The 27,158-nt window shown below is 42.5% G+C and overlaps 1 protein-coding gene across 18 annotated transcripts in view; it reads right to left on the minus strand.

Annotated features, from left to right (window-relative positions):
- Positions 1-305: 305 nt before the first annotated feature.
- Positions 306-27,158, minus strand: part of LOC131435991 (titin) — a 389,662-nt gene continuing 362,809 nt past the window's right edge. For 14 of the 18 annotated variants that reach the window (XM_058604330.1, XM_058604327.1, XM_058604322.1 and 11 more), the window contains 10 exons: positions 13,373-18,928; positions 8,023-13,209; positions 7,050-7,079; positions 6,897-6,989; positions 4,052-6,835; positions 3,839-3,980; positions 2,440-3,767; positions 1,846-2,145; positions 1,449-1,754; positions 306-1,380 (listed from right to left, as the gene is read on the minus strand). In XM_058604330.1, the coding sequence (XP_058460313.1) occupies positions 1,196-1,380; positions 1,449-1,754; positions 1,846-2,145; positions 2,440-3,767; positions 3,839-3,980; positions 4,052-6,835; positions 6,897-6,989; positions 7,050-7,079; positions 8,023-13,209; positions 13,373-18,928 (15,911 nt within the window). In that variant the 3' untranslated portion in view covers positions 306-1,195. The remainder of the gene's footprint in view (positions 1,381-1,448; positions 1,755-1,845; positions 2,146-2,439; positions 3,768-3,838; positions 3,981-4,051; positions 6,836-6,896; positions 6,990-7,049; positions 7,080-8,022; positions 13,210-13,372; positions 18,929-27,158) is intronic. The other 4 variants (XM_058604331.1, XM_058604340.1, XM_058604329.1 and 1 more) reach the window with 3 other exon arrangements.

The following is a 27,158-nucleotide window of genomic DNA, read 5'->3' on the forward strand; positions in this document are numbered from 1 at the left end:
TTATTATTATGACAAATGGCATTATGCCAAATAACCATTATGACAAAGGGCCGTTATGCCAAATAACTGTTATGCCAAATAACCATTATGCCAAACGGCGTTATGCCTAACGGTATTATGCCAAATGACCTTATGCCAAACGGGCCGCCCCCATTTTCAACGATATACGTATTTAGGGGTGTCCAAATTTTGTCGCGAACAATGACATGGTTGGTATAGAACTAGTTTTGTGCGTGTCGGCTAGATATAGTTATACTTAACTTTCGGGAGTTCAACAACTGCTCGAAATAAACAAGTAAACCAAATTTTCGTTCGTATTCATTTTTATATTTCATAAAACACACTATTGGTAAACATAAGGTATCGTTTTGATTCGTCAAATCATAAAACTCAAACTACAAATACAGTGTTTTTGACTCTTGTACGAATTTTGTTTCGAAACTATCTTCGACGTCGAGCGTCTTGTCTATTAGGATGGTATCCAACACGGCAATTGCATCCTCCAAACAGCGGCAGATCGGTGGGGGGTTCGATTAATATACGCACCTATACTAATTGTCACTCCTCACTATCTCAGTTCAGTTTCGTTGATCTGCTAAGTTGTCATGCTGATCGGGAATCCGCGCGGGTGCAATTTTCCAGTGTTGCTGATTTACGAATTTACAATAAATAGTATTATGAAACAAAGCAATTTATAGTGACCATATAACAACATGTAAACGCTAATGTATAGAAATAAAAATGTTCGGTTGGTTCTGTTTTCGCTCCCGAAGAGAATATTTCGGGAGTGTGAATGTTGGACAGCTTTCCCTACAGAAGAATCGCTGTTTCGTTGTTTTGTTAGAAACGTTGTGAAACTCTTTCGTTAGCTTTGTTTTTGTTTGTTTTGGCTTTGATCTTTTCTATCCTCGACTGTATCACAGTTACATGAAACAAATTGTAGTCGTGTATTTCCAGAATTTTCCTATTTGTGCGACTTCGTAGGTAGGGTAACATTTACATACATTTTCAAACTGAGCACTTGTGTTTATGTTAAACATCTGAAGACAAATGTCTGGCTAAATAGATTCGTCTAGTTGGCTTAAAGTAGTTTTCTGGTACGACGAGAATTGAACCGTCCGTATGAATGTATAATATGCCATTTACGTAGTAAAATATTCTTGAGCTAGTTTTGATTAGGAATTTTGTCGGCTGTTCACTTGAACAGAGTCTTCGCGTTGATCCACAACTTGAAGAAGTATTCTCGTCTCCTGAGCAGCTTGTGTCTAGCGTAACTGGAAATGTCTGCGGTCATGTTGTGCTCCCTCAACCAGGACGAGGTATTGGTACCGGTGGGTTCGGAGAAGTCACGCGTAGTTTCGTCATGGATGTCCTCCGGAACTGAAAGTAATTTTTCGTTGTTGTTGACATAATATTCTTTAAAAGGCGATTCGATCATTAGAGCTTACCGTCACCCAATAGAACCTTATAGGGTTCGTCAGATTCCAGTGGGTCACTGCAGCCTACTTCGTTGCGAGCCATAATCCTGACCAGATACTCCTCGTCCTCGGCCAGGTCTTTGATGTTGAATGATTGACAGTCGGCATCAACACGACCTACCTCCATCCACATTGTCTTCTTCACGTTACGAATGACGATATTGTATCCCTCCAATGGTGCACCTCCATCGGATTCGGGAATACCCCATTCTGCAATGTTAATGTTCGGGCCCAGATAACGTATTTCCAGAGGTCCAGTCGGTGGCGAAGGTACAGCTGTTCAGAAAAAGCAAACAAACCATCCATTAATGTCCAGCTGACAGGGGTTAAGAGCTCAACACAAAACAAATAAGAACAACAATCTTACTGGCATGTGATTTCAGTACGACACTCTCAGAGTTCGCGGGTGAACTCAGGCCGATTGCATTCTCGGCAAAAACTCGGAATTCTAGTTCAGACTTTTCTTTGAGGTTGTCGACGCAGAAACTGAGACTGTTGGCGTCCAGTGTTTTGATCTTCGTCCACTGCTGGGCAGTGGTTAACCGTTTTTCGATCACGTAACCGGTCACTTCGGAGCCACCATTCGTTTCCGGTTGTAGCCATTCGAGCTTGACGCTTTTGCTGGTCACGTTCACGATACGCAAATTGCGCGGCGCCGAAGGGGAAGCTAGTTGAGTGTGAAGGTGTGTGAATTAGTTGGTATGATTAGTGTGTTCCGAAGTTCTCTAGAGCGCAGAGCTACAGTGTTAGTTTGGGAAGTGAAAAGTTAGTTTCGTTCAAGGGTACTCGAGGTTCCCTCTAGTAAACACAGAATACAGAGAATTGTTTGTTAGCTGCGTTGTGCGATGCATGTCAACGGATGTACAGATCTTCAGAATGCATAACATGAATGATATTTGTTTTAGTTCAGCACAGGACAAAAGCATTAGCTGGCATATTCCAAGGTTTTCTTCAAACTTACTGATTTCTTTGCCGGCAACAATCGATTCTTCCGTTTGCAGTACTTCACTAGAACCGATCTTATTCTTCGCGACTATCCTGAAATCGTAGGCGCGATTTGCTGTCAGGTTGTCTACCAGTAGTGAAGTTTCGCTAGCACTAGTGCTTCCGATAACCTTCCACACCTTCTTCTTGGCTTCCTTGATTTCTACGACATACTCGGTAATTTTGCTGCCACCATTATGCTCGGAAGGTTGCCACATCAGTGTAAATGATTTGCTCGTCATTCCCGAGGTTTCGATTGGTCCTTGGGGTGGAGATGGGACTGTTTGAACCTGTTTGACTGTGATCGTAGCGCTTTCCAGTGGTTCAGAACAACCGACCGGGTTCTGGGCGATCACACGGAAGTGATATTGGGTCGAGTCCAACAGCTTCTGAATGCAATACGAGCTGATGTTCTTCTGCACATCGGCGACTTTGATCCAGGCATTTTTGTTAGTATCGTCACATTTTTCAATCGAATATTGTGAAATTTCCAAGCCACCATCATCGGCCGGTGGCTTCCACTCGATCACGACAGCTTCAGGACTGAGCTCTTTGACAACGATCGGACCTTCCGGTTTACTTGGTTTGTCTATCACCTTCAACTGTAGTTCTATGCTGCTGGATCCAGCGGTATTTCTAGCTTCAACCAGATACTTTCCGCTGTCCGATCGATCCAACGATCCTATAACTATTGTGGAGGTTTGGTCGTTAGTTATTATAGTGTGTTCCGTTGTCGACTGAATAATCTCATCGTCACGGTACCAGACAAGTTCGGGAACTGGATAACCTTCGAAGTTGGCAACCACACGCCATTCGTCACCAACACGAAGCTTCTGTACGATTTGCTTCTTTTCCACCGTCAGAGTTGGTTTCTCCTCGATCACAACTCTACAACTGCTTTCAACACTGCCGATTTCGTTGACGGCTTTACAGATATAGGTACCGCTGGTTTCCGTTGTAGTCTTGCTCACAACATACTTTGCCGCTCCATTTTCGTACGTGATAGATTTTTCCTTCATAATCTTTCCGTTGCAGTACCACGTAATATCAGGTGTCGGCACTCCGTTGACAACGCAAATCAAAGTTATGCTTTGATTCAGTCCTACATGGACATCCTTCAGGTGTTCGCTGATTACCGGAGCTTCCTTTTGGATAGGAGCAGCTATTCGATAGTACGGTGAGTTTGGTGATGCCGGCCCTTTGCCTATTTCATTCACTGCAGTTACGCGGAATGTGTATTCGGAGTTCTTTGTTAGTTTCGTAACCGTGGTGGTGGTCTCGGTAATGTTGCTAATTTCAGTCCATCTGTGAAAATACCAAAAAAAAAACCATCATAAACTAGATATAAACAATGTCGTCATCCCATGGATTCGTACTTCTTTTTATTTTTCTCCTGATATTCAAGAATGTATTCGACGATTGTACTGTTTCCATTGTCTTCAGGTGACTTCCAGAATAGAGTGATTGAATCATCGGTTATGCGGGTAGCTTCCGGTGCATCCGGGGCGCCAGGTTGTTCTACCGAATGATAATGAAAAGCTTTAGTATGAAGTAATTCGTTTTCGAGACGGAAGCCAAGATGTACTTACTTTTGACAATCAACGTAAACGAAGCACTGGCATCGCCGCATTCGTTCGCCAATTTCACGGTGTAATCGTTGGCATCTGACTCTATAACCTTCCGGATGGTTAGACTAGCCGTTTCCTCACCTACCTTCGGCACAAAGCGTGCCGATGGTACAATCAGTTTTCCGTTGACGTACCAGTCGATTTCTGGTTTCGGTGTGGCGTTGAACTTCACATTGAACGTAACATCAGCTTCCTTGCGGATCGTGAACACACGGGACCCATCGTCGAAGATAGTGGGAGCCACTTTGATAATCTCGACCTTCAGTGTCGACGAAGTTTTCACATTTGCGATCGTACACGTGTACTCAGCCTCGTCGTCTTCCGTACAGTTCTTTACAATCAGCTTACGCGTGTTTCCATCGCAAATCAGTTCGTATTTACTGTTAGGTTTAATCTGTTTGCTATTCTTGTACCACGTCACCTCAGCCGATTCCGAGAGCTCTACAGTAAACACCGCATCAGTTTCCTTCGTGGTGATGGTAACGTCGGGCAATCGTTTAACGAAATCGACCAATGGCTTCTCTACCTTGAGACGAGCCGTCGACAGTTGGTCACCGACCACACATTTGTACACTCCGGCGTCTTCGTCTACAGTTTTGGTGATCTTCAAAGTTTGCCGTTTTCCGTCGATCGTTAGCTGGTAATGCCCGTTGAATGACAATTCCGTATCGTTTCTGTACCATCGCACCAGGGCATCACCCTTAGTCAATTCGATTTCGAAAATCGCATTTTCTCCTCGCGCAACCGTCACATCTGTTAGGGGAGTAATAATTTCCGGTGGGAGTTCAATAACGGTTACTTCAGCCGAGCACTCTTGATCCGCTAGGGTACATGTGTATTCACCTTCATCGTGCACAGAAGTACTACGCACCAACAGCGTCCGAGACTTGCCCTTTTTGGAAAATTCGTACTTGTTCTTTTTCTCGTCAATCTTTTTACCTTCCTTATACCAGGTAACTTCAGCCGTTTCCGATGAGATCTCCACCTCTAGGATGGCATCCTGTTTCTCCTTTGTTTCGATGTCTTCTAACTTGCGCAAGAACTCCGGCTTAGCTTCCAGTACAATCAAATTACACTCCGTAACCTGATCCTTCACGGTGCACTTATACAAACCAGTGTCCTTGATGGTAGGATTCTTGATCACCACTTTGTGAGTTTTACCCTCCTGGACGATCACGCGATGATCCATTCCGCTCATTTCTTTTCCGTTGTGGTACCACTTGGTCGATACCGTGTGGGACGTCTCACACTCCATCGTAACCGATTTGCACTCTTCTGCGGTTATGCTCTTCTTCAATTTCTTCACAAACGTTACTTTGTCGACTTCAACCGTTACGCGAGCACCATGCGACGCTTTGCCTACCGTATTTGATGCAATACACTTGTAGTTACCGGAATCTTGTTCTGAATCGGCATTAGAAATGGTGAGTTCAATGTTCTGACCATCGTATGCTTGTTTGACTTTCTTCGATGGAAGCAACGTGTTATTGTTACGTAGCCAGAGAATCTCCGGGACTGGATTGCCGGATACCTTGGCCGGCAATTTGATTGTACTTCCTTGTAGCACATTTTGCTCTTCGAATCTTTCCAGGAACAGGGGGGCCTGAGGGTTTCCGACATTGGATTCGTCAACAGTCAGGAATGCAGTTGTTTCTACACTACCCGCTGGATTTTTGGCTTTCACGGTGTATTCGCCGGCATTTTCATGGGTTGGAGACAGAAGAGTTATTGTGTAAATGTTTTTGTCTGCTTGCGTTGGGGTCTTGATCAGTTCGCCGTTCTTGAACCATTGCACATCGGGAGTTGGATTGCCGACAATCTGTGTCGACAGCATCACAGTTTCTCCCTGTCGTATACTCATGCTCTTGAGTGGTTCCAAGATTTGCGGTGCCTCCGGAACGCCAGTTTTAACCTTAACGGTGATATCGAGAGACGATTCACCTTCGCGGTTACGTGCGACGACCTGGTAGGAACCTTCCTGCTGTTTATCGATGTTCTGAATCTGAACGACGGTACAGTACATGTGCATGTCGGATTCAACGGCCACTTGGATGTTGTCCTTATTTGTGAGCTCGACACCGTTATAATACCACTGAATATCCGGCTCTGGTATGGCAACCAATCGGCATTCGAGCAGCACATTCGATCCGGAATCCACATATTGCGCTTTCGGTTTCCGGGAGAAGGTCGGTGGAATACCTTCTAGGATATCTGCTAGAGATGATTCACGGGACATACTCTTGCGTGAAAGTGTGGCCAACTCTGAACCAAGATCTGACGTAAACGAGTCAACAGTCAATTCGGTTGAACTAGCTGCAAATCCTGCGATGTTCTTGGCAACACATGTGAACGTTCCGGAGTCCTCAGGGAACACTTCGCGGATAATAAGTGTTGCTACATTATCATCATCATAGTAGATCTGGAAGTCTTGAGACGGTTTGATAACAGCAGTCTGACGGAACCAGGTGATCTGTGGTCTTGGGTAACCTTCGACTTTACACTCGAACTGGACGGTGTAGTTATCCTGAGTAGTGATGGGTTGTAATTTTTCGACAATTTTCGGAGCCTGTGGTTTCTCGTTCGGTCCGGGCTTTTCGAATATCGGTAGTTTATCGATCTTCTCGTTCAAAGTCTTCTGTACGTATTGCGGATAGGTAACAGCATCCATGAGCAGTTCGCGGCGTACGAAACCACGTTCCTCACACCATGAGCGCTTGACGAACCACCATTCCGGGTTGCTACGATCTGTGTGACATGCGTAAATTGTTATACTGTTCCGTGAAGTATAAAAGTTCAATGAACCTACCAATTACATATAGTTTTTCACCTTCCACCAAGTGCAATGCTTCTTCATTCTCAGCCTCAACCGATTGAATACAGTACATTTCACTGGCATCTTCTGTAAAGTAAACTATGATTAGTACCTGCTTAGTGCTTCGTACTAGTACCCAGTACATACCTTCTCGAACAATTTTCAGTGAAGCCGTTTCTATAACATCGAAATCCAAACCGATTTGAATGAAATCAAATAAAATATATATTAGATTTTCACTTCAAATAACATCGTAATGTACTGTCAGTGTGCAAAATAAAACTGGTTTCTAGTAGGTTTTTTTTGGAAAGTTTTGAAATGTTATTTCGATGCAATAGATAGAATATAAATAGAGTGAGATAGTAGAGATAGGATCAAACACATTCGAAATCAGAAGAGAAGAAATAATCAAACTAACGGAACCGCCTTTTCTACAGCGTTCCTTAGTTTAGACGAATGTCTCGATTCTCGTGAATACACGTTTCAAAAATTACCGTTTTACTTCATTGACGGTGATTTAAAAATCGTACTTCGCAGAATCGAAACATAAGTCTGGACAAACAGTCAGTTTTTTTTAAATCGGAAGCTAGAAATAATGGAAGTACATTAGTTACTGCAGACAGAGAGAGAGAGAGAATAGATCAGCGAAGAATAGATATGTACAAAATTACAGAACCAAAAAAACCGAGAGATTTGTGAAGTTTGATTACAAGCTAGGTCCAATTTATCTCGGCTTCTTTTGATTATTTGCTTAAAGTAGTCAGCTATAAAATATTAGATCTGCCTTTATTTACAGCGCTCAGTAGTAAGCTGAAAGTTGTGACCGGACAGATGTGGAGAAGACATAGAGAATGAGTTGGGCCTCTGTGAGCCCAACCAGTCCAAATTAATATGTTTCAGTTTGTAAGCAGTGTTCAAGCATATATTATACGGTGATGTCAAGTTTTGTTTTGCTTTATTTTCGGAATTGCTAGAATTTGCTATAAAAGTGTTTAGATCAAAGATTTAGATTTGAAGAGTAATTTGTGTGTTAATCTTATAAATCAAACTCTGAAAAATTCTGTTATTGGCAAAGGAACATCAGGCCAAATGTTGAATAATGTGGTAATGCGATAAAAACCTTCAGAGTATGTTGCCAAAGACTTCTTTTGTTGTTTCAGTGTGAATGATTCTTCTTCGTGTGTGACTTGTGGTTTGCGCTGCGACAGGTTAAGTGAAACCTCCTCCTCGTGATGTACGATGAGACCTTCAAGCTTTTCCCTGCGTTTGCGAAGCTCAAGGACCACATTTTCCGTATCTTCATCATACATATCATAATCGTCCTGTACACTAACCTCACTGTCATCGTATATTACTTCGTACACTACCTCATCGTCTTCATTGACTTCCTTAATAATAGTTATGTGCGCTTCGCCCGTCTCTTCACCGTAGCTGTATGGAGCAGGCAGTTTCACTCTTCCGGTCATCGAGATTTCTTCTCTAGCGTAGGAATCCAGTTGTATCTTGAACTCTTGTTCAATATCCTCGATATGTTTGGTGCGCCTTGGCTGGAAAGTGACCGTAGCCGGTTCGACATCTTTGAAGACTGGCCGAGGTTGACGAACTTTTTTAATCTTTTTGATGCGTACTTCCTCTTCGTCCAGAACTTCCCTGCGGAAGGCCGGTTTTGGTCGTGGTCGTTGCTTTCTAACAACCACGTGCTCCGTGATTTCTTCCTTCGGTGCTTCAACCTCCTGTTCTTGAGTGATGGTAAGTGATGCTTCCACATCATCCGGTTTCTCGGGCGCAGACTGTTTCCTGGGTACCTTGAAGGTGGCTTCAGCTTCTTCTGGTTCGGTTACTGCTTCAGGCTTTCTGCGTACCTTCAAGCTGTGGGTAACCTCTTCTTCCTCTTCCGGTTGAATGACTGCTTTGGGCTTACGTCTAGCTACCACAACGTCTTCCGTTGTATCTTTCGGTTTTTTCGGAACCTCAATATCGACCTTTTCATATTTTTCCAATTCAGTTTTCGGTACATCCATTTCCAGTAGTTTCTGAGTGATTTCATCCAGGTCATCGTCTTTCTTTTTCTTGACCACTTTTTTCTTCGGTTTCTCAACCTTTTTAACGGGCTCCGGTTCCTCCTGTGGAACTTCCCGAACAATTTCCAGTGATGCTTCCGCCTCATCAGTCACATATTCTTGAGGTTTAGCCTTTAATCTAATCGATTCTTCTACATCTTCTACTTCTTCCGGTTTCGGTACCACCGGTTTCAGCAGAACAATTTCTTCTACAGTAGATTCCTCGACAACTGCTGGTTTTTCCTTTCTCAATGTAACTGTTGCATCTTGTATGACCTCTTCGGGTTCAGGTTTCTTTTTCGGTTTCAGTTTAAACTCAACCTCTGTTTCTTCAACCGTTTCCACCTTTGGTTTGACACTCGGTTTCCTGGGTTTGATTTGTACGGTCTCTTCTGGTGCAACGGTTGATTCAATTGCTTGTTGAGGCTTCGGTTGCTCAACAACTTTAACCTTTTCACGTTTTCTGAAGTCAACGTCAATCTTTTCATATTGTTCCAGTTCAGTTTTCTCTATTTCTAAGTTTAATAGTCGCTGTAGTTCAGCATCATCGTCTATGCTAGCCTTCTTCTTCTTAACAACCACAGTTTTCTTCTTGGGTTTCTCTTTGGGTTTTTCTTCTTCAACCGCTATTGGCTGTGGTACAGGCTTAAGTGATCGCTTGCGAACTGGTTCAACAGGCATTGCTTCTTCGACGATTGGTTGAATTGGAACAGAATCTGCAATTTCTACTGATTCTTCCGATGGCAGCTCCAGAATAACATCTTCAACTAGTGGCTGAGCTTCGGAAATCTCCTCTTGAATGGGTTGAATGGGAACAACTTCCTCTGGGACAACAATTTCGTCCGCAGGTTCTTCCACTAGAGGCTCAATCGTTGGAATATCTTCCTGTTGGGTTGTAATATCATCAGCTTCTTCAACCACGGGTTCAATGGTGACTGGCTCCGTACGCTCTATTTCGATCTTAATTATTCGTTCGACTCCGACTGTTTCTTCTGCTTTCTGTGGAGTAGGTTTCAGTGTGATTTTCTCTTTAACCTCTTGCTGTTGTTCCGGAAGGCGTGGTTTCTTTGCAATCTTGAAATCTACCTCCACTTCTTCCTCTACCGGCTTTACCACCTTTTCCTTTGGTTTCGGTTTAATAACCACCTCCTCCGGTAGCTCCTCTACCTTAGGCTGTTCCGGCTTGGGCTCGATTGGTGCTTCTTCTACCTTTTTCGGTTTCTTGGTAATATCAATATCAATCTTCTCATATTTTTCCAGTTCGGTTTTCTCAATTTCTAAATTGAGCAGTTTTTGAAGTTGTTCATCTTCGTCAACTGACGCCTTCTTGGGTTTCTTTACAATCTTTTTGATTTTTTTCTCTTCAGGCTTCTTCTGTGGTTGTTCTGGCTCTAATTCAACAGTCTCAGGTTTTTCTTCCTCTTCGCGAACGTCCTGTTTTACGTCAACCGGGTTTTCTTCTATGATGCTAACCAACACATCTTGCACTTCGTCGGGAGTTATTTTTTCCATAACTGGTTTTTCATCGATTTTTTCTGGTGCCACTTGCTCGGGCATAGGTTCTTGTTCAACGATATCTGCCTTTTTAATGATTGGTTCTGGTTTAGGTGTTGGTTCAACCTTCGTTTCCTCTGGCTCTGGGATGGCAATTGGTTTCTCCTCTGCAGTTGGTTTCACCTTTTCTCTTGGTTCCAGATCAACCTTCTCGTAAACTTCCAGTGATGTTTTCTCAACTTCTAGGTTCAACAAACGCTGTAGTTCATCGTCATCTCCAGGTTTTGCTTTTGGCTTTTTGATTTTCTTGATCTTTTTCTTGTCTTCCTTCAGTTCTTGTACCTCAGGCTGCGTAACGGCGGCTACCGGTAGCTTTTCCACTTCGGTTTCCTTGGGCTTCTCGGGAACGACAATTTGATCAGGTAATGCCACTGTTATTTCTTCAACCGGTTTTGGCACTACCAATTCGGTTGGTGTTTCCAATGGAAGTTCTACAGACTTTTTGGGCTCCAGGACCGGTTGAGGTTCTTCAACTTTGGTCTCCTCTTTCGGAAGCTCAAGCGTTTGAGCTGGTTCGACTTCTTTCGGTGGCTCTTGTATGATTTCCTCAACCGATGTAGGAGCTTCCGGTACCTTTGGAATTTTCTTTTTCTTCTTCTTTATTTCAATTTCCACCTCCGGTTCCTCTGGGAGGTCTATCGGTTTTGGCAGAGCCATATCACGATCGACCTCGCGTTCTGTAGTTTCTTTTTCAGGAGACGGTTTTTTAAATGGTTTGAGTTTGATTTCTTCGGGTTCCTCGTCCGGTTTTTTACCAACTGGAATTCGGAACTTAACATCAGGTTCTGGTTCGGGTTCCGGCAGTTTACCTTTGCCCAGGATGATTTTGTGTTCGGGTTCTTCTGGAATTTCTGGTACTACCGGTTTCTTCGGTATTTTCGGTTTCTCCGGTTCCTCAACAGGTTTTTCTTTTGGCTCCGGTGGCGGTTTCTCGTACAGTTCTAGTTCTGTTTCAACATCAGGAATTTCGGTCGGAGTAAACTTGGGCTTTTCAATATGTCTCCGTTTTTTCACATCTTCGACGGTTTCCGGTTGTTCCTCTTTCTTTTTCTTTGGTTTTTCCTCCACCTGCGCCTCTTCCTTCGGTTTGACTGGAGTCTTTTTCAATTTAACCTCTTCTTTCTCGTCTACGTCTTCCTTCAACTTACCTTTCCCTAACACAAGTTTCTTGTCATCGGTTTCTTCTTCCGGTTTTTCTTTAGTTTGACGTTGATATTTTAATTTTTCTTCTTCTGTGTCCTCTAACTGCTTCGGTTCCTTTTCGAATTTTTCGATATCGAGGATTTCGAGTTCTGGCTTTTCTTTCTTAATAACCTTAACCTTTTTAATCTTTTTAATCTTACGCTCTTCGTCCTCCTCTTCGGTCCTTGAAAGCTCGCCAACGCCACGCTTGGTTTCCAGGTCGATGATCTGCGGATGTTGAGCATCCGTTGGATATTCAACATGCACGATCCTACTCTTCAATAATACCTTCGGAACAGTGACCTCTTCGATCTCTTTCTTCTCTGGCATTACGGTTTTTCGAAGTTTAACTGTTTGTGGTTCTGGTGTGTCTGTGATTTCAAGTTTGATTGGTTTCTGTTCTTTTCGTTCTATTTTGATAGGTTCTAGTTTGACTGGCTCACCCTTTTCTGGTTTCACTTTCTGCTTGGCATCTAGTTCGACTTTTTCGTACGTTTCCAACTCCGTTTTCTCAACTGTTAAGTTTAACAGCCGTTGCAGCTCTTCGTCCTCTTCAAGTGCCTTCTTGACGACCTTCTTTTTCTTAATCCTTTTCGGTGTTTCTGGAGCAACTTGTACCTCTACTTCGGGGGTGATCTTCGCTTGATCTACAGGAGCAGCCAAAATTTCCTCTACTGGTGCGACCTGAATTTCATCTCGAACAATGGAAGGAACTGTTTCTGCTTCTTCCGAGTGTTGATCGATCAAGCTTTCGGCGGGTGCAGCCGTTAGTATCGGTTTCTGAGTTACACGAGGTTTCTCAGTTACCTGCTCTGGAATATCTACTGGTGCAAGCTGTACCTTTTCAAGTGGCATAGCTGGTGAAACTTCGATTTCTTCAGTTTTCTGATCAACCATGCTCTCGGCAGGCGCAGACTCAATCAATGGTTTCTGCGCAATCGTTGGTTTCTCCACAGCTTGATCAGATATATCAATTGGGGCTACATATTCTTCTTCCAGTGACAAAGAAGTTACAGTATCAACTTCTTCTGTTGAAATGTCGATCTGTTCTTCAATGGGAGCGGCTTCTAGCAGCGGTTTGGCATGTACGTGTGAAGTTTCAGTTGCTTGATATGCTACATCAATCGCGGTTGGCAATGCCTCCTCCAACGTTAGTGAAGATACCGTATCAACTTCTTCTGCCGGTTGCTCGAATAGCTCTTGTTTAGCTGCTGCCTCCAATGTGGGTTTACCACGAATCGTTGGTTTCTCGGTAGCTCCTTCGGGAACCTCAATGGCTGCTACTTGTACCTCGTCCAAAGAAAGCGACGGAGCGTTATCCGTTTCTTCCGTTAGTGCTTCGAGAAGTTCTTCCTTCGGTGCAGCTTCCAAAAGTGGCTTCCGGTGAACCACAGGACTTTCGGCAGCAACCTGCTGAATTTCCATCGGTGTGACCTCCTCCCTCGGCGGAAGTTCTGTGATGAGTTCCTTTGTTTCGTAGACATCTTCCTTGATATCCACTCTATCTGCGCCTATGATAGAAAAAAAAAACATATTAATTTCGTCTTGATCATGTCTCGAACTGCATGTAGTTCACCAAAACTCAAGTCATAATACATATGTTATTCACTTGTATTGTACAATCTATGTTTTTCGGTTATCTCTAATGTTTACGTTGGAACATGTAATACTTACTGATTTGGACCTTATCTTCAGTGATGGAAGTGTGTATAGTGTCTGGTGTTTGTGCCTCGATAGGCGTGAAATCTAGAGTTTCTGATGTATCTGTTGGTGTCTCTAGTAATGAAATGGTTTCATGCAATTGGATTTCCTTTTGTTTGTGCTTCTTTGGCACTTTTTTGCCTGCATGATCAACCGGTTGTTCGGGTTTGGTTGGTTTTTCAAAATCGAACTTTTCGTATTTTTCCAGTTCAGTTTTGGTAATTTCTTCGCTAAGCAATTTTTCGATGATGTCATCTAGGTCATCCTTTTTGGTCGGAACCTTCACTTTTTTCATTCGTATTTTTGGTTCTTTGGGTTTGTCTACTGTGAGGGTTGATTCCTCCGGGATTAACTCGCTAACTGTAACCGTAGTTTCGGGAGCCTTGTCGCCAGTTTGAACTGTGACAACTTCAATGACTTCTTCCTTACCTTGGCGTTTTTTCTTAATGACTTTTCTAATTGTTGTTTGTTTTTCACGTTCGCCTTTGTCCGTGCAAATTTCCTTTTCTTCGAAAATAACCGGTTGCTCTTCTACAATCAATTGTGTGTCCTGAGCGATGGTTGGTAGCTCGATCGGTTCCTGCCATAAGTTTTCAAGTTCCGTTGTTGGCATTGTCACTTTCGGTGTTTCATTTGTTGGTTCTAACTCTTCAATAACTGTTCCTTCGACATCCTCAATTATTTGTTCTATCGGTACATTTTCTTTTGGTTTATCTTTTGGAACTTTCTTTTTTATTACTTTACGTTTTATTGTTTCCGATGTACTACGTTCATCTTCGGGTTCATCAGGTTTTTCGACAGAAACTGGAAGTGCCAGGTCGCGATCTACTTGTTTATCCGTGGTTGTATCATCATCCGTTGGTTTGGTGAAAGGTTTTAATTTAATATCTTCTTGTTGCTCCTCAGGTTTCTTCGATGTCGGTATTCTGAATTTTACATCGTCGTCGGGTACTTCTTCTGGTGTTTTTCCCTTACCCATGATTAGAGGACGCTCTGCCACTTCCGGTTCGGAAGGTTCATTTTCTTTCTTTGGACGTTTCTTCTTTTTTTGAATATCTTCCTCGGGTTCCACAGGTTCTGGCGAAGGTTTTCTGTATTCGTCAAGTTTCATCTCAACATCCGGGATATCTGTCGATTCAAATGACGGTTTTCCAATGTGTTTCTGTTGTTTATCGTCTGCTACAGGTTTCGGTGTTTCCTTGGGTTTCTTGTGTGGCTCACCTTCTCCGGATTCTTCCTCCTTGGGTTTCTTGGGAGTTTTCTTAAGGGTAATCGATTCCTCTACAGGTTCCTCTTTTCTGAGTTTACCTTTACCAATCTTCAAGGTTCTCTCGTCCTGCTCTTCCATAGGTTTTTCCTTTGGTTTTCTCTGATATTTAGCTAACTCTTCTGGTGTTTCCTCCTCTTTTGGTTGTTCTTCTTCAAATTCTGGTAAATCAACTTCCTCCAGATCAAGTTTGTCACGCTTCGTAGATTTGATTTTCTTGATTTTCTTTAGTTTAATCGATTTTTCATTGTCTTCCGTTCGTGTAAGTTCACCTTCGGCTCTCTTTGAATCCAAATAGGAGATTTGCAAGTATTGTACCTCAGGAGGATATTCCACAACCACGATGCGACTTTTCAGTAACACTTTAGGTATTGATACTTCCTCGACGTCTTTTTTCACTGGCATCTTTGTTTTCCTAAGTTTGACTGTCTGTGGTAACTCTTCTGGCTCCGTTATCTTCAACTTTGTGGGTTTTTGTTCTTTGCGTTCGATTTTAATTGGTTCCAGTTTAGGCTTCGGCTTTTCGGGTTTTGGTTTGGCTTCCAGCTCCACCTTCTCGTACTCTTCCAATTGTGTCTTTTCGATTTCCAAATTCAGTAGTCGTTCAAGTTCTTCATCGGCTGATTCAGATTCTTCAGGCTTCTTAACTTTCTTTTTGAGTTTCTTTGGAGCTTTTTTCAGTTCGGGTGTGCTTTCCGGCCGCTGGTTTTCCTTCTCCATTGATTTCAACGATTTTTCTTCATATGATAAATATTCCTCGGTGATTTCTTGTACAATTGCTTCTTGTTTTTCGGGCTCTACATATGCATATTCCGTGACGACATCTTCAAGTAGGTATTCTTGGAGTTTTGGTTCGACTTGCTGTTTAGGTTCCTCGGGTTTTAAATCATCCTGTTCGGGTATCTGCGGAATATCTTGACCATGAGTAAGTTCCTCTTGCGATTTCACGTCTTTGGTGACCTTCTTTTTAATTATTTTCTTCTTGACGATCGTTTGTCGACTGCCGTCAGGTGCCACTTCATGTTCAGTTATTTCTTCAACAACCGTAGGAATCATAACTTCCGCTGAGATCAGTTCTGGTTCAGTTGGTTGAGCAATTTCCTCCATTACTGGCTCCTGAAGGCGAGGTTGGTCAGTTTCGGTCTGCTGTTTAGTTGGTTGTTTCTTGATTTTCTTAATAATTTTGGCTTGTGGCGAAACCTTTTCTGCTTCAGTAATTTCAGCAATCTCCGCTTCTGGTTGTGAGAATATAATTTCCTGTACGTCTTTTGATTTTTTAATTGGTTCCAATTCCACCCGTTCGTATATTTCCAGTTCTGTTTTCTTCACCTCAAGATTTAGTAACTTTTCGATAATATCATCAGCGTCGTCTTTCGTTTTGATGGTTCGGATTTTCTTTTTCTTTGCTTTTGGTACAGCTCCCGGCTGTGATATGTTTGCTCCCTCTTCCGGTGACAGATTAGGTTGTTCCGGCTCCGGTTCTGTTTCCGTTATAGTGATGGTAGTTTCTGGTTCTTTGTCGTCTTCTTGAATTATTATGACTTCCATTGTTTCTTCTTTTTGTCCCGTCTTTTTCTTGATAGTACGCTTTTTGGTGACTTGTTTTGTTGGTTTTCCCAAATCGGAATATACCTCGGTCACCTGTATTTCTTCCGGTAGTTCCTCAATCGTTGCAATGCTCTGTGGTGAGCTCTCGATGGAAATTTCTTCAGCACGTTCGTATGGAACTTCCTCTTCAGTCACGGTAACGGTGGTTGTTGGTTCCAAATCGCCAATTTGAACCGTCGTCACTTCAGTAGTCTCCTCCTTCTTGCCTAACTTTTTCTTGATGATTTTTTTCTTAGTAACTTGTTTGATTTCCGACCCATCGGCTGCTTGCTGCAATTGTACTGTTTCGGGAAATTCTTCGATCCACGTTTCCTGTATCTTTCTAGCTCGAGGCTTAAATTCCACATCGATCTTCTCATACTTTTCGAGCTCAGTCTTTTTGACCTCAAGATTTAACAAACGCTCGATAATATCATCTGAATCATCAGTCGTTTTCTTCACGCTTTTTACTTTTTTCTTTTTTAGTTTCGGCTTTTCTTGTGGAACTTCTTCTGCTAGCATAGGCTCCGCAACCTCTTCCATAACCGTGATTGTAGTTTCGGCAGGTTTTTCATCTTCCTGTACGGTTACAACATGTATTTCTTCCACCGTGTCTCCGATTTGATTTTTGATCACCTTGGTCTTCTTCGTTCGTTTAGTTGGTGCTCCTGTTTTGGTTATTGTTTCCGTTACCTCTACAATCTCCGGCATTTTTTCAACAGTCACGTCAACTTCTTCACATGGTTGTGGAGCTATGATGACGGTTTCTTCTTGTGGTATTGTTTCTGACGATTCTTTAGCAAGTTTTTTCTTTTTAGTTTTTGTAGTTACAATTTGTTCGGTAGATTTTTCCGGTATCCGTTCAACTTCCACGATATCTTGAGGAACAAATTCACTTTCATCGGGTTGTGTCATCTCCGTTACACTAGAAATCATTGGCTTATCATCTTCAGTTTCAGTTACCACTTCAATTGTTTCTACTTTATCACCCACTTTCTTCTTGATAATTTGTTTTTTGGTTGTCAACTTCTTAGGTTTTTCGGTAATGGTTGTGATCTCTTTGAACGTATGCTCGACCGGCAACACCTCAATGACCGCTTGCTCTCCGGGTACTGGTTCAACTATAAACTCTTCAACTTGCTTCGATGGTCTTCTGAATTCCACGTCAATCTTTTCGTACGTTTCTAACTCAGTCTTTTTGACCTCCAAATTTAGCAACTTTTCTATAATATCGTCAGTGTCATCACCCATTTGTTTAATCGTTTTGATTTTTTTCTTTTTCGTTTTTGGCTTTTCTTTGGGCACATCGTCGAGACTAACTGATTCAATCGGAACAGATTCTTCGGATAGAGTCACCGTAGTTTCAGCGGGTTTATCATCTTCTTGAACGGTTACCACTTGAACCTCTTCCACCTTGTTTCCAGTCCTTTTTTTGATAACTTTTGTTTTTGTTATTAGTTTTGTCGGTCTACCCTCAGTGGAAATTTTATCAACTACTTCCACTTGCTCAGGAAGCTCTTCGATTACGATTTGTTCCGGTTTTGTCGGAATTATCAACAACTCTTCCGTTTCTTCATCAGGTCGAATTTCAGTTTCAAGTTTTTTAGTAACCTTCTTTATCAACTTCTTCTGTTTGATTCCGGTTACAGAATCGCCAGTTTCAGTAACTGTTTCTGTCATTTCAATGCACTCGGGAGCGTCTTCGACAATATGAGCTTCTTCCGGTTTTGGCCATGATAAATTTTCCTCGACCACTGTCTTAATGATATGAGGTTCTTGGTCACCTTCTTGTGTGGTTATGACTTCAGCGATTTTCATCTTTGGTCCAGTTTTCCTTTTTGCAATCTTTTTTGTATCCTTCATGATAGTATCATCAACAATCGGTTCGAAAACTTCTGGAATTTCTTCTACTGTTACTTCTTCAACACTCTTTGGTTTTTTCTTGGGTTCAATATCAATCTTTTCGTATTGCTCGAGCTGTGTTTTCTTTACTTCCAAATTCAATAACCTTTCGATGATGTCATCCGTATCATCTGATGTTTTGATCGTTTTAATCTTCTTTCGCTTTAGTTTAGGCTTTTCTGTTTGTTCTCCGAGTACTTCCTCGAAGTCCTGTTCTGTGACGGTGATAACAGTTTCAGGAGGCTTATCGTCTTCCTGAACAGTAACAACCTCAACCAGTTCTTCTGTATCGCCTGACTTTTTCTTTATCGTTCGCTTCTTTACGACGGTTTTCTTGCGCTCTCCTGTTTGGGAAACGCTTTCTTTGATTTGGATATCTTCTGGATATTCTTCAACAATTGGGAATGTTGCCGGTATCTGCTCTTCTAACAAAGCAGTTTCTTGTGGCTCGGCTAATTTAGCAACAGATTCCACAATTAATGGCTCAACGGTTTCATCATGAATTGAAGTTTCACGAGTTTCTGCCCTTGTATCAACCCTTCTCTTCTTAACAACCCTTCGTTTCGTAGTTTCTACTGAAGGTTCTGCAATTAACGCTTCGTCATCAACCTCTTGAATATACACAACTTCTTCAATAGGGATATCCTCGATTTGTTCTTGTATGAGTGTATGTGTTTGTTGAGTTTTGATATTTGAATGTGTTTCAACTGGTTCTTGACATGGCATAGCTGATTCTTCTGATTCTGTTTGTATGCGGTACGGTGTGACGGAGTCTGTATAAATATTGAGAATATTTAGTGTGGTGAACTAAACTTACTCATATATTATAAAATTGTGGCTTCAATAATTAAATAGAACACAAAGTAAAAGTAAAAGTCCAACCCAATAAAATAATATACGCAATCGTACCTTGTGGTGAAAGTTCCCCAACTTCTTCGACGTTATTTACAGGAAGTGATTGTGGAATCGAAGAGAATTCTTCGTCGCTCAGTGTTTCTTCCACAATCACACCTTTAGATTGTGATATTTTCATGTTTTTGGATTTAATGTATGTATGAGTGTCATCTGTACATGTTTCGAATGTGGTTACAAATGTAGGGCTTTCATGTCCATGTGTTTCACCATCTATAAAGAAATTTATGTAATGTTAAATAAATCAAAAAATATTCAAATTTCTGTAAAGTGAGCCGAACAATTGAAGTCTTACCGTAATTCTTGGCTGGTGTAATTTGTGTCTGTGTGGGTGTTTGTGTGAGTGTTTGTTTATCTGGTAATGATGATATGCTACTAAATGGAATTTCGGATTCAGTAACAGTGACTGTTGTCTGAGGAAGTTGATCATCTTCGTGAACAGTGACGATTTCAGTAACCTGTTCCTTCTTCCCGACCTTCTTCTTGATGACGCGTTTCTTAACGACTTGTTTCTTCGGTTTGCCTTCCTCAGTGATTACTTCAGTGACCTTGATCTCTTCAGGAAGCTCTTGGACGATGGCTTCTTGAGGTTCAAATGATATTGGTTTGAATTCGGTGGCTTCTTCAAACGGAATTTCAGATTCGGTAACAGTGACTGTTGTCTGAGGAAGTTGATCATCTTCTTGAACAGTGACGATCTCAGTAACCTGTTCCTTCTTTCCGGCCTTCTTCTTGATGACGCGTTTCTTAACGACTTGTTTCTTCGGTTTGCCTTCCTCAGTGATTGTTTCTGTGACCTTGATCTCTTCAGGAAGCTCTTGGACGATGGCTTCTTGAGGTTCGATTGCTGTTGGTTTGAATTCGGTGGCTTCTTCAAACGGAATTTCAGACTCGGTAACTGTGACTGTTGTCTGAGGAAGTTGATCATCTTCTTGAACAGTGACGATCTCAGTAACCTGTTCCTTCTTTCCGGCCTTCTTCTTGATGACGCGTTTCTTAACGACTTGTTTCTTCGGTTTGCCTTCCTCAGTGATTACTTCAGTGACCTTGATCTCTTCAGGAAGTTCTTGGACGATAGCTTCTTGAGGTTCAAATGATATTGGTTTGAATTCGGTGGCTTCTTCAAACGGAATTTCAGACTCGGTAACAGTGACTGTTGTCTGAGGAAGTTGATCATCTTCTTGAACAGTGACGATCTCAGTAACCTGTTCCTTCTTTCCGGCCTTCTTCTTGATGACGCGTTTCTTAACGACTTGTTTCTTCGGTTTGCCTTCCTCAGTGATTGTTTCTGTGACCTTGATCTCTTCAGGAAGCTCTTGGACGATGGCTTCTTGAGGTTCAAATGATATTGGTTTGGATTCGGTGGCTTCTTCAAACGGAATTTCAGACTCGGTAACAGTGACTGTTGTCTGAGGAAGTTGATCATCTTCTTGAACAGTGACGATCTCAGTAACCTGTTCCTTCTTTCCGGCCTTCTTCTTGATGACGCGTTTCTTAACGACTTGTTTCTTCGGTTTGCCTTCCTCAGTGATTACTTCAGTGACCTTGATCTCTTCAGGAAGTTCTTGGACGATGGCTTCTTGAGGTTCAAATGATATTGGTTTGAATTCGGTGGCTTCTTCAAACGGAATTTCAGACTCGGTAACAGTGACTGTTGTCTGAGGAAGTTGATCATCTTCTTGAACAGTGACGATCTCAGTGACCTGTTCCTTCTTTCCGGCCTTCTTCTTAATGACGCGTTTCTTAACGACTTGTTTCTTCGGTTTGCCTTCCTCAGTGATTGCTTCAGTGACCTTGATCTCTTCAGGAAGCTCTTGGACGATGGCTTCTTGAGGATCAAATGATATTGGTTTGAACTCGGTGGCTTCTTCAAACGGAATTTCAGACTCGGTAACAGTGACTGTTGTCTGAGGAAGTTGATCATCTTCTTGAACAGTGACGATCTCAGTAACCTGTTCCTTCTTTCCGGCCTTCTTCTTGATGACGCGTTTCTTAACGACTTGTTTCTTCGGTTTGCCTTCCTCAGTGATTGTTTCTATGACCTTGATCTCTTCAGGAAGCTCTTGAACGATGGCTTCTTGAGGTTCAAATGATATTGGTTTGAATTCGGTGGCTTCTTCAAACGGAATTTCAGACTCGGTAACAGTGACTGTTGTCCGAGGAAGTTGATCATCTTCTTGAACAGTGACGATCTCAGTAACCTGTTCCTTCTTTCCGGCCTTCTTCTTGATGACGCGTTTCTTAACGACTTGTTTCTTCGGTTTGCCTTCCTCAGTGATTACTTCAGTGACCTTGATCTCTTCAGGAAGCTCTTGGACGATGGCTTCTTGAGGTTCGATTGGTGTTGGTTTGAATTCGGTGGCTTCTTCAAACGGAATTTCAGATTCGGTAACAGTGACTGTTGTCTGAGGAAGTTGATCATCTTCTTGAACAGTGACGATCTCAGTAACATGATCCTTCTTTCCGGCCTTCTTCTTGATAACCCGTTTCTTAACGACTTGTTTCTTCGGTTTGCCTTCCTCAGTGATTGTTTCTGTGACCTTGATCTCTTCAGGAAGCTCTTGGACGATGGCTTCTTGAGGTTCGATTGCTGTTGGTTTGAATTCGGTGGCTTCTTCAAACGGAATTTCAGACTCGGTAACAGTGACTGTTGTCTGAGGAAGTTGATCATCTTCTTGAACAGTGACGATCTCAGTAACCTGTTCCTTCTTTCCGGCCTTCTTCTTGATGACGCGTTTCTTAACGACTTGTTTCTTCGGTTTGCCTTCCTCAGTGATTGTTTCAGTGACCTTGATCTCTTCAGGAAGCTCTTGGACGATGGCTTCTTGAGGATCAAATGATATTGGTTTGAACTCGGTGGCTTCTTCAAACGGAATTTCAGACTCGGTAACAGTGACTGTTGTCTGAGGAAGTTGATCATCTTCTTGAACAGTGACGATCTCAGTAACCTGTTCCTTCTTTCCGGCCTTCTTCTTGATGACGCGTTTCTTAACGACTTGTTTCTTCGGTTTGCCTTCCTCAGTGATTGTTTCTGTGACCTTGATCTCTTCAGGAAGCTCTTGGACGATGGCTTCTTGAGGTTCAAATGATATTGGTTTGAATTCGGTGGCTTCTTCAAACGGAATTTCAGACTCGGTAACAGTGACTGTTGTCTGAGGAAGTTGATCATCTTCTTGAACAGTGACGATCTCAGTAACCTGTTCCTTCTTTCCGGCCTTCTTCTTGATGACGCGTTTCTTAACGACTTGTTTCTTCGGTTTGCCTTCCTCAGTGATTACTTCAGTGACCTTGATCTCTTCAGGAAGCTCTTGGACGATGGCTTCTTGAGGTTCAAATGATATTGGTTTGAATTCGATGGCTTCTTCAAACGGAATTTCAGACTCAGTAACAGTGACTGTTGTCTGAGGAAGTTGATCATCTTCTTGAACAGTGACGATCTCAGTAACCTGTTCCTTCTTTCCGGCCTTCTTCTTGATGACGCGTTTCTTAACGACTTGTTTCTTCGGTTTGCCTTCCTCAGTGATTACTTCAGTGACCTTGATCTCTTCAGGAAGCTCTTGGACGATGGCTTCTTGAGGTTCAAATGATATTGGTTTGAATTCGATGGCTTCTTCAAACGGAATTTCAGACTCAGTAACAGTGACTGTTGTCTGAGGAAGTTGATCATCTTCTTGAACAGTGACGATCTCAGTAACCTGTTCCTTCTTTCCGGCCTTCTTCTTGATGACGCGTTTCTTAACGACTTGTTTCTTCGGTTTGCCTTCCTCAGTGATTGTTTCTGTGACCTTGATCTCTTCTGGAAGCTCTTGGACGATGGCTTCTTGAGGTTCAAATGATATTGGTTTGAATTTGGTGGCTTCTTCAAACGGCATTTCAGATTCGGTAACAGTGACTGTTGTCTGAGGAAGTTGATCATCTTCTTGAACAGTGACGATCTCAGTAACCTGTTCCTTCTTTCCGGCCTTCTTCTTGATGACGCGTTTCTTAACGACTTGTTTCTTCGGTTTGCCTTCCTCAGTGATTGTTTCTGTGACCTTGATCTCTTCAGGAAGCTCTTGAACGATGGCTTCTTGAGGTTCAAATGATATTGGTTTGAATTCGGTGGCTTCTTCAAACGGAATTTCAGATTCGGTAACAGTGACTGTTGTCTGAGGAAGTTGATCATCTTCTTGAACAGTGACGATCTCAGTAACCTGTTCCTTCTTTCCGGCCTTCTTCTTGATGACGCGTTTTTTAACGACTTGTTTCTTCGGTTTGCCTTCCTCAGTGATTACTTCAGTGACCTTGATCTCTTCAGGAAGTTCTTGGACGATGGCTTCTTGAGGTTCAAATGATATTGGTTTGAATTCGGTGGCTTCTTCAAACGGAATTTCAGACTCGGTAACAGTGACTGTTGTCTGAGGAAGTTGATCATCTTCTTGAACAGTGACGATCTCAGTAACCTGTTCCTTCTTTCCGGCCTTCTTCTTGATGACGCGTTTCTTAACGACTTGTTTCTTCGGTTTGCCTTCCTCAGTGATTGTTTCTGTGACCTTGATCTCTTCAGGAAGCTCTTGGACGATAGCTTCTTGAGGTTCAAATGATATTGGTTTGAATTCGGTGGCTTCTTCAAACGGAATTTCAGACTCGGTAACAGTGACTGTTGTCTGAGGAAGTTGATCATCTTCTTGAACAGTGACGATCTCAGTAACCTGTTCCTTCTTTCCGGCCTTCTTCTTGATGACGCGTTTCTTAACGACTTGTTTCTTCGGTTTGCCTTCCTCAGTGATTGTTTCTGTGACCTTGATCTCTTCAGGAAGCTCTTGGACGATGGCTTCTTGAGGTTCAAATGATATTGGTTTGAATTCGGTGGCTTTTTCAAACGGAATTTCAGACTCGGTAACAGTGACTGTTGTCTGAGGAAGTTGATCATCTTCTTGAACAGTGACGATCTCAGTAACCTGTTCCATCTTTCCGGCCTTCTTCTTGATGACGCGTTTCTTAACGACTTGTTTCTTCGGTTTGCCTTCCTCAGTGATTACTTCAGTGACCTTGATCTCTTCAGGAAGCTCTTGGACGATGGCTTCTTGAGGTTCGAATGATATTGGTTTGAATTCGGTGGCTTCTTCAAACGGAATTTCAGACTCGGTAACAGTGACTGTTGTCTGAGGAAGTTGATCATCTTCTTGAACAGTGACGATCTCAGTAACCTGTTCCTTCTTTCCGGCCTTCTTCTTGATGACGCGTTTTTTAACGACTTGTTTCTCCGGTTTGCCTTCCTCAGTGATTACTTCAGTGACCTTGATCTCTTCAGGAAGCTCTTGGACGATGGCTTCTTGAGGTTCAAATGATATTGGTTTGAATTCGGTGGCTTCTTCAAACGGAATTTCAGACTCGGTAACAGTGACTGTTGTCTGAGGAAGTTGATCATCTTCTTGAACAGTGACGATCTCAGTAACCTGTTCCTTCTTTCCGGCCTTCTTCTTGATGACGCGTTTCTTAACGACTTGTTTCTTCGGTTTGCCTTCCTCAGTGATTGTTTCTGTGACCTTGATCTCTTCAGGAAGCTCTTGGACGATGGCTTCTTGAGGTTCAAATGATATTGGTTTGAATTCGGTGGCTTCTTCAAACGGAATTTCAGACTCGGTAACAGTGACTGTTGTCTGAGGAAGTTGATCATCTTCTTGAACAGTGACGATCTCAGTAACCTGTTCCTTCTTTCCGGCCTTCTTCTTGATGACGCGTTTCTTAACGACTTGTTTCTTCGGTTTGCCTTCCTCAGTGATTACTTCAGTGACCTTGATCTCTTCAGGAAGCTCTTGGACGATGGCTTCTTGAGGTTCGATTGGTGTTGGTTTGAATTCGGTGGCTTCTTCAAACGGAATTTCAGATTCGGTAACAGTGACTGTTGTCTGAGGAAGTTGATCATCTTCTTGAACAGTGACGATCTCAGTAACCTGTTCCTTCTTTCCGGCCTTCTTCTTGATGACGCGTTTCTTAACGACTTGTTTCTTCGGTTTGCCTTCCTCAGTGATTGTTTCTGTGACCTTGATCTCTTCAGGAAGCTCTTGGACGATGGCTTCTTGAGGTTCAAATGATATTGGTTTGAATTCGGTGGCTTCTTCAAACGGAATTTCAGATTCGGTAACAGTGACTGTTGTCTGAGGAAGTTGATCATCTTCTTGAACAGTGACGATCTCAGTAACCTGTTCCTTCTTTCCGGCCTTCTTCTTGATGACGCGTTTCTTAACGACTTGTTTCTTCGGTTTGCCTTCCTCAGTGATTGTTTCTGTGACCTTGATCTCTTCAGGAAGCTCTTGGACGATGGCTTCTTGAGGTTCAAATGATATTGGTTTGAATTCGGTGGCTTCTTCAAACGGAATTTCAGACTCGGCAACAGTGACTGTTGTCTGAGGAAGTTGATCATCTTCTTGAACAGTGACGATCTCAGTAACTTGTTCCTTCTTTCCGGCCTTCTTCTTGATGACGCGTTTCTTAATGGCTTGTTTCTTCGGTTTGCCTTCCTCAGTGATTACTTCAGTGACCTTGATCTCTTCAGGATGCTCTTGGACGATGGCTTCTTGAGGTTCGATTGGTGTTGGTTTGAATTCGGTGGCTTCTTCAAACGGAATTTCAAATTCGGTAACAGTGACTGTTGTCTGAGGAAGTTGATCATCTTCTTGAACAGTGACGATCTCAATAACCTGTTCCTTCTTTCCGGCCTTCTTCTTGATGACGCGTTTCTTAACGACTTGTTTCTTCGGTTTGCCTTCCTCAGTGATTGTTTCTGTGACCTTGATCTCTTCAGGAAGCTCTTGGACGATGGCTTCTTGAGGTTCAAATGATATTGGTTTGAATTCGGTGGCTTCTTCAAACGGAATTTCAGATTCGGTAACAGTGACTGTTGTCTGAGGAAGTTGATCATCTTCTTGAACAGTGACGATCTCAGTAACCTGTTCCTTCTTTCCGGCCTTCTTCTTGATGACGCGTTTCTTAACGACTTGTTTCTTCGGTTTGCCTTCCTCAGTGATTGTTTCTGTGACCTTGATCTCTTCAGGAAGCTCTTGGACGATGGCTTCTTGAGGTTCAAATGATATTGGTTTCAATTCGGTGGCTTCTTCAAACGGAATTTCAGATTCGGTAACAGTGACTGTTGTCTGAGGAAGTTGATCATCTTCTTGAACAGTGACGATCTCAGTAACCTGTTCCTTCTTTCCGGCCTTCTTCTTGATGACGCGTTTCTTAACGACTTGTTTCTTCGGTTTGCCTTCCTCAGTGATTACTTCAGTGACCTTGATCTCTTCAGGAAGCTCTTGGACGATGGCTTCTTGAGGTTCAAATGATATTGGTTTGAATTCAGTGGCTTCTTCAAACGGAATTTCAGACTCGGTAACAGTGACTGTTGTCTGAGGAAGTTGATCATCTTCTTGAACAGTGACGATCTCAGTAACCTGTTCCTTCTTTCCGGCCTTCTTCTTGATGACGCGTTTCTTAACGACTTGTTTCTTCGGTTTGCCTTCCTCAGTGATTGTTTCTGTGACCTTGATCTCTTCAGGAAGCTCTTGGACGATGGCTTCTTGAGGTTCAAATGATATTGGTTTGAATTCGGTGGCTTCTTCAAACGGAATTTCAGATTCGGTAACAGTGACTGTTGTCTGAGGAAGTTGATCATCTTCTTGAACAGTGACGATCTCAGTAACCTGTTCCTTCTTTCCGGCCTTCTTCTTGATGACGCGTTTCTTAACGACTTGTTTCTTCGGTTTGCCTTCCTCAGTGATTGTTTCTGTGACCTTGATCTCTTCAGGAAGCTCTTGGACGATGGCTTCTTGAGGTTCGAATGATATTGGTTTGAATTCGGTGGCTTCTTCAAACGGAATTTCAGACTCGGTAACAGTGACTGTTGTCTGAGGAAGTTGATCATCTTCTTGAACAGTGACGATCTCAGTAACCTGTTCCTTCTTTCCGGCCTTCTTCTTGATGACGCGTTTCTTAATGACTTGTTTCTTCGGTTTGCCTTCCTCAGTGATTACTTCAGTGACCTTGATCTCTTCAGGAAGCTCTTGGACGATGGCTTCTTGAGGTTCGATTGGTGTTGGTTTGAATTCGGTGGCT

Source organism: Malaya genurostris, chromosome 3 (genome assembly GCF_030247185.1).
Source record: "Malaya genurostris strain Urasoe2022 chromosome 3, Malgen_1.1, whole genome shotgun sequence".
In the NCBI taxonomy this organism is placed as follows: Eukaryota; Metazoa; Arthropoda; class Insecta; order Diptera; family Culicidae; genus Malaya; species Malaya genurostris.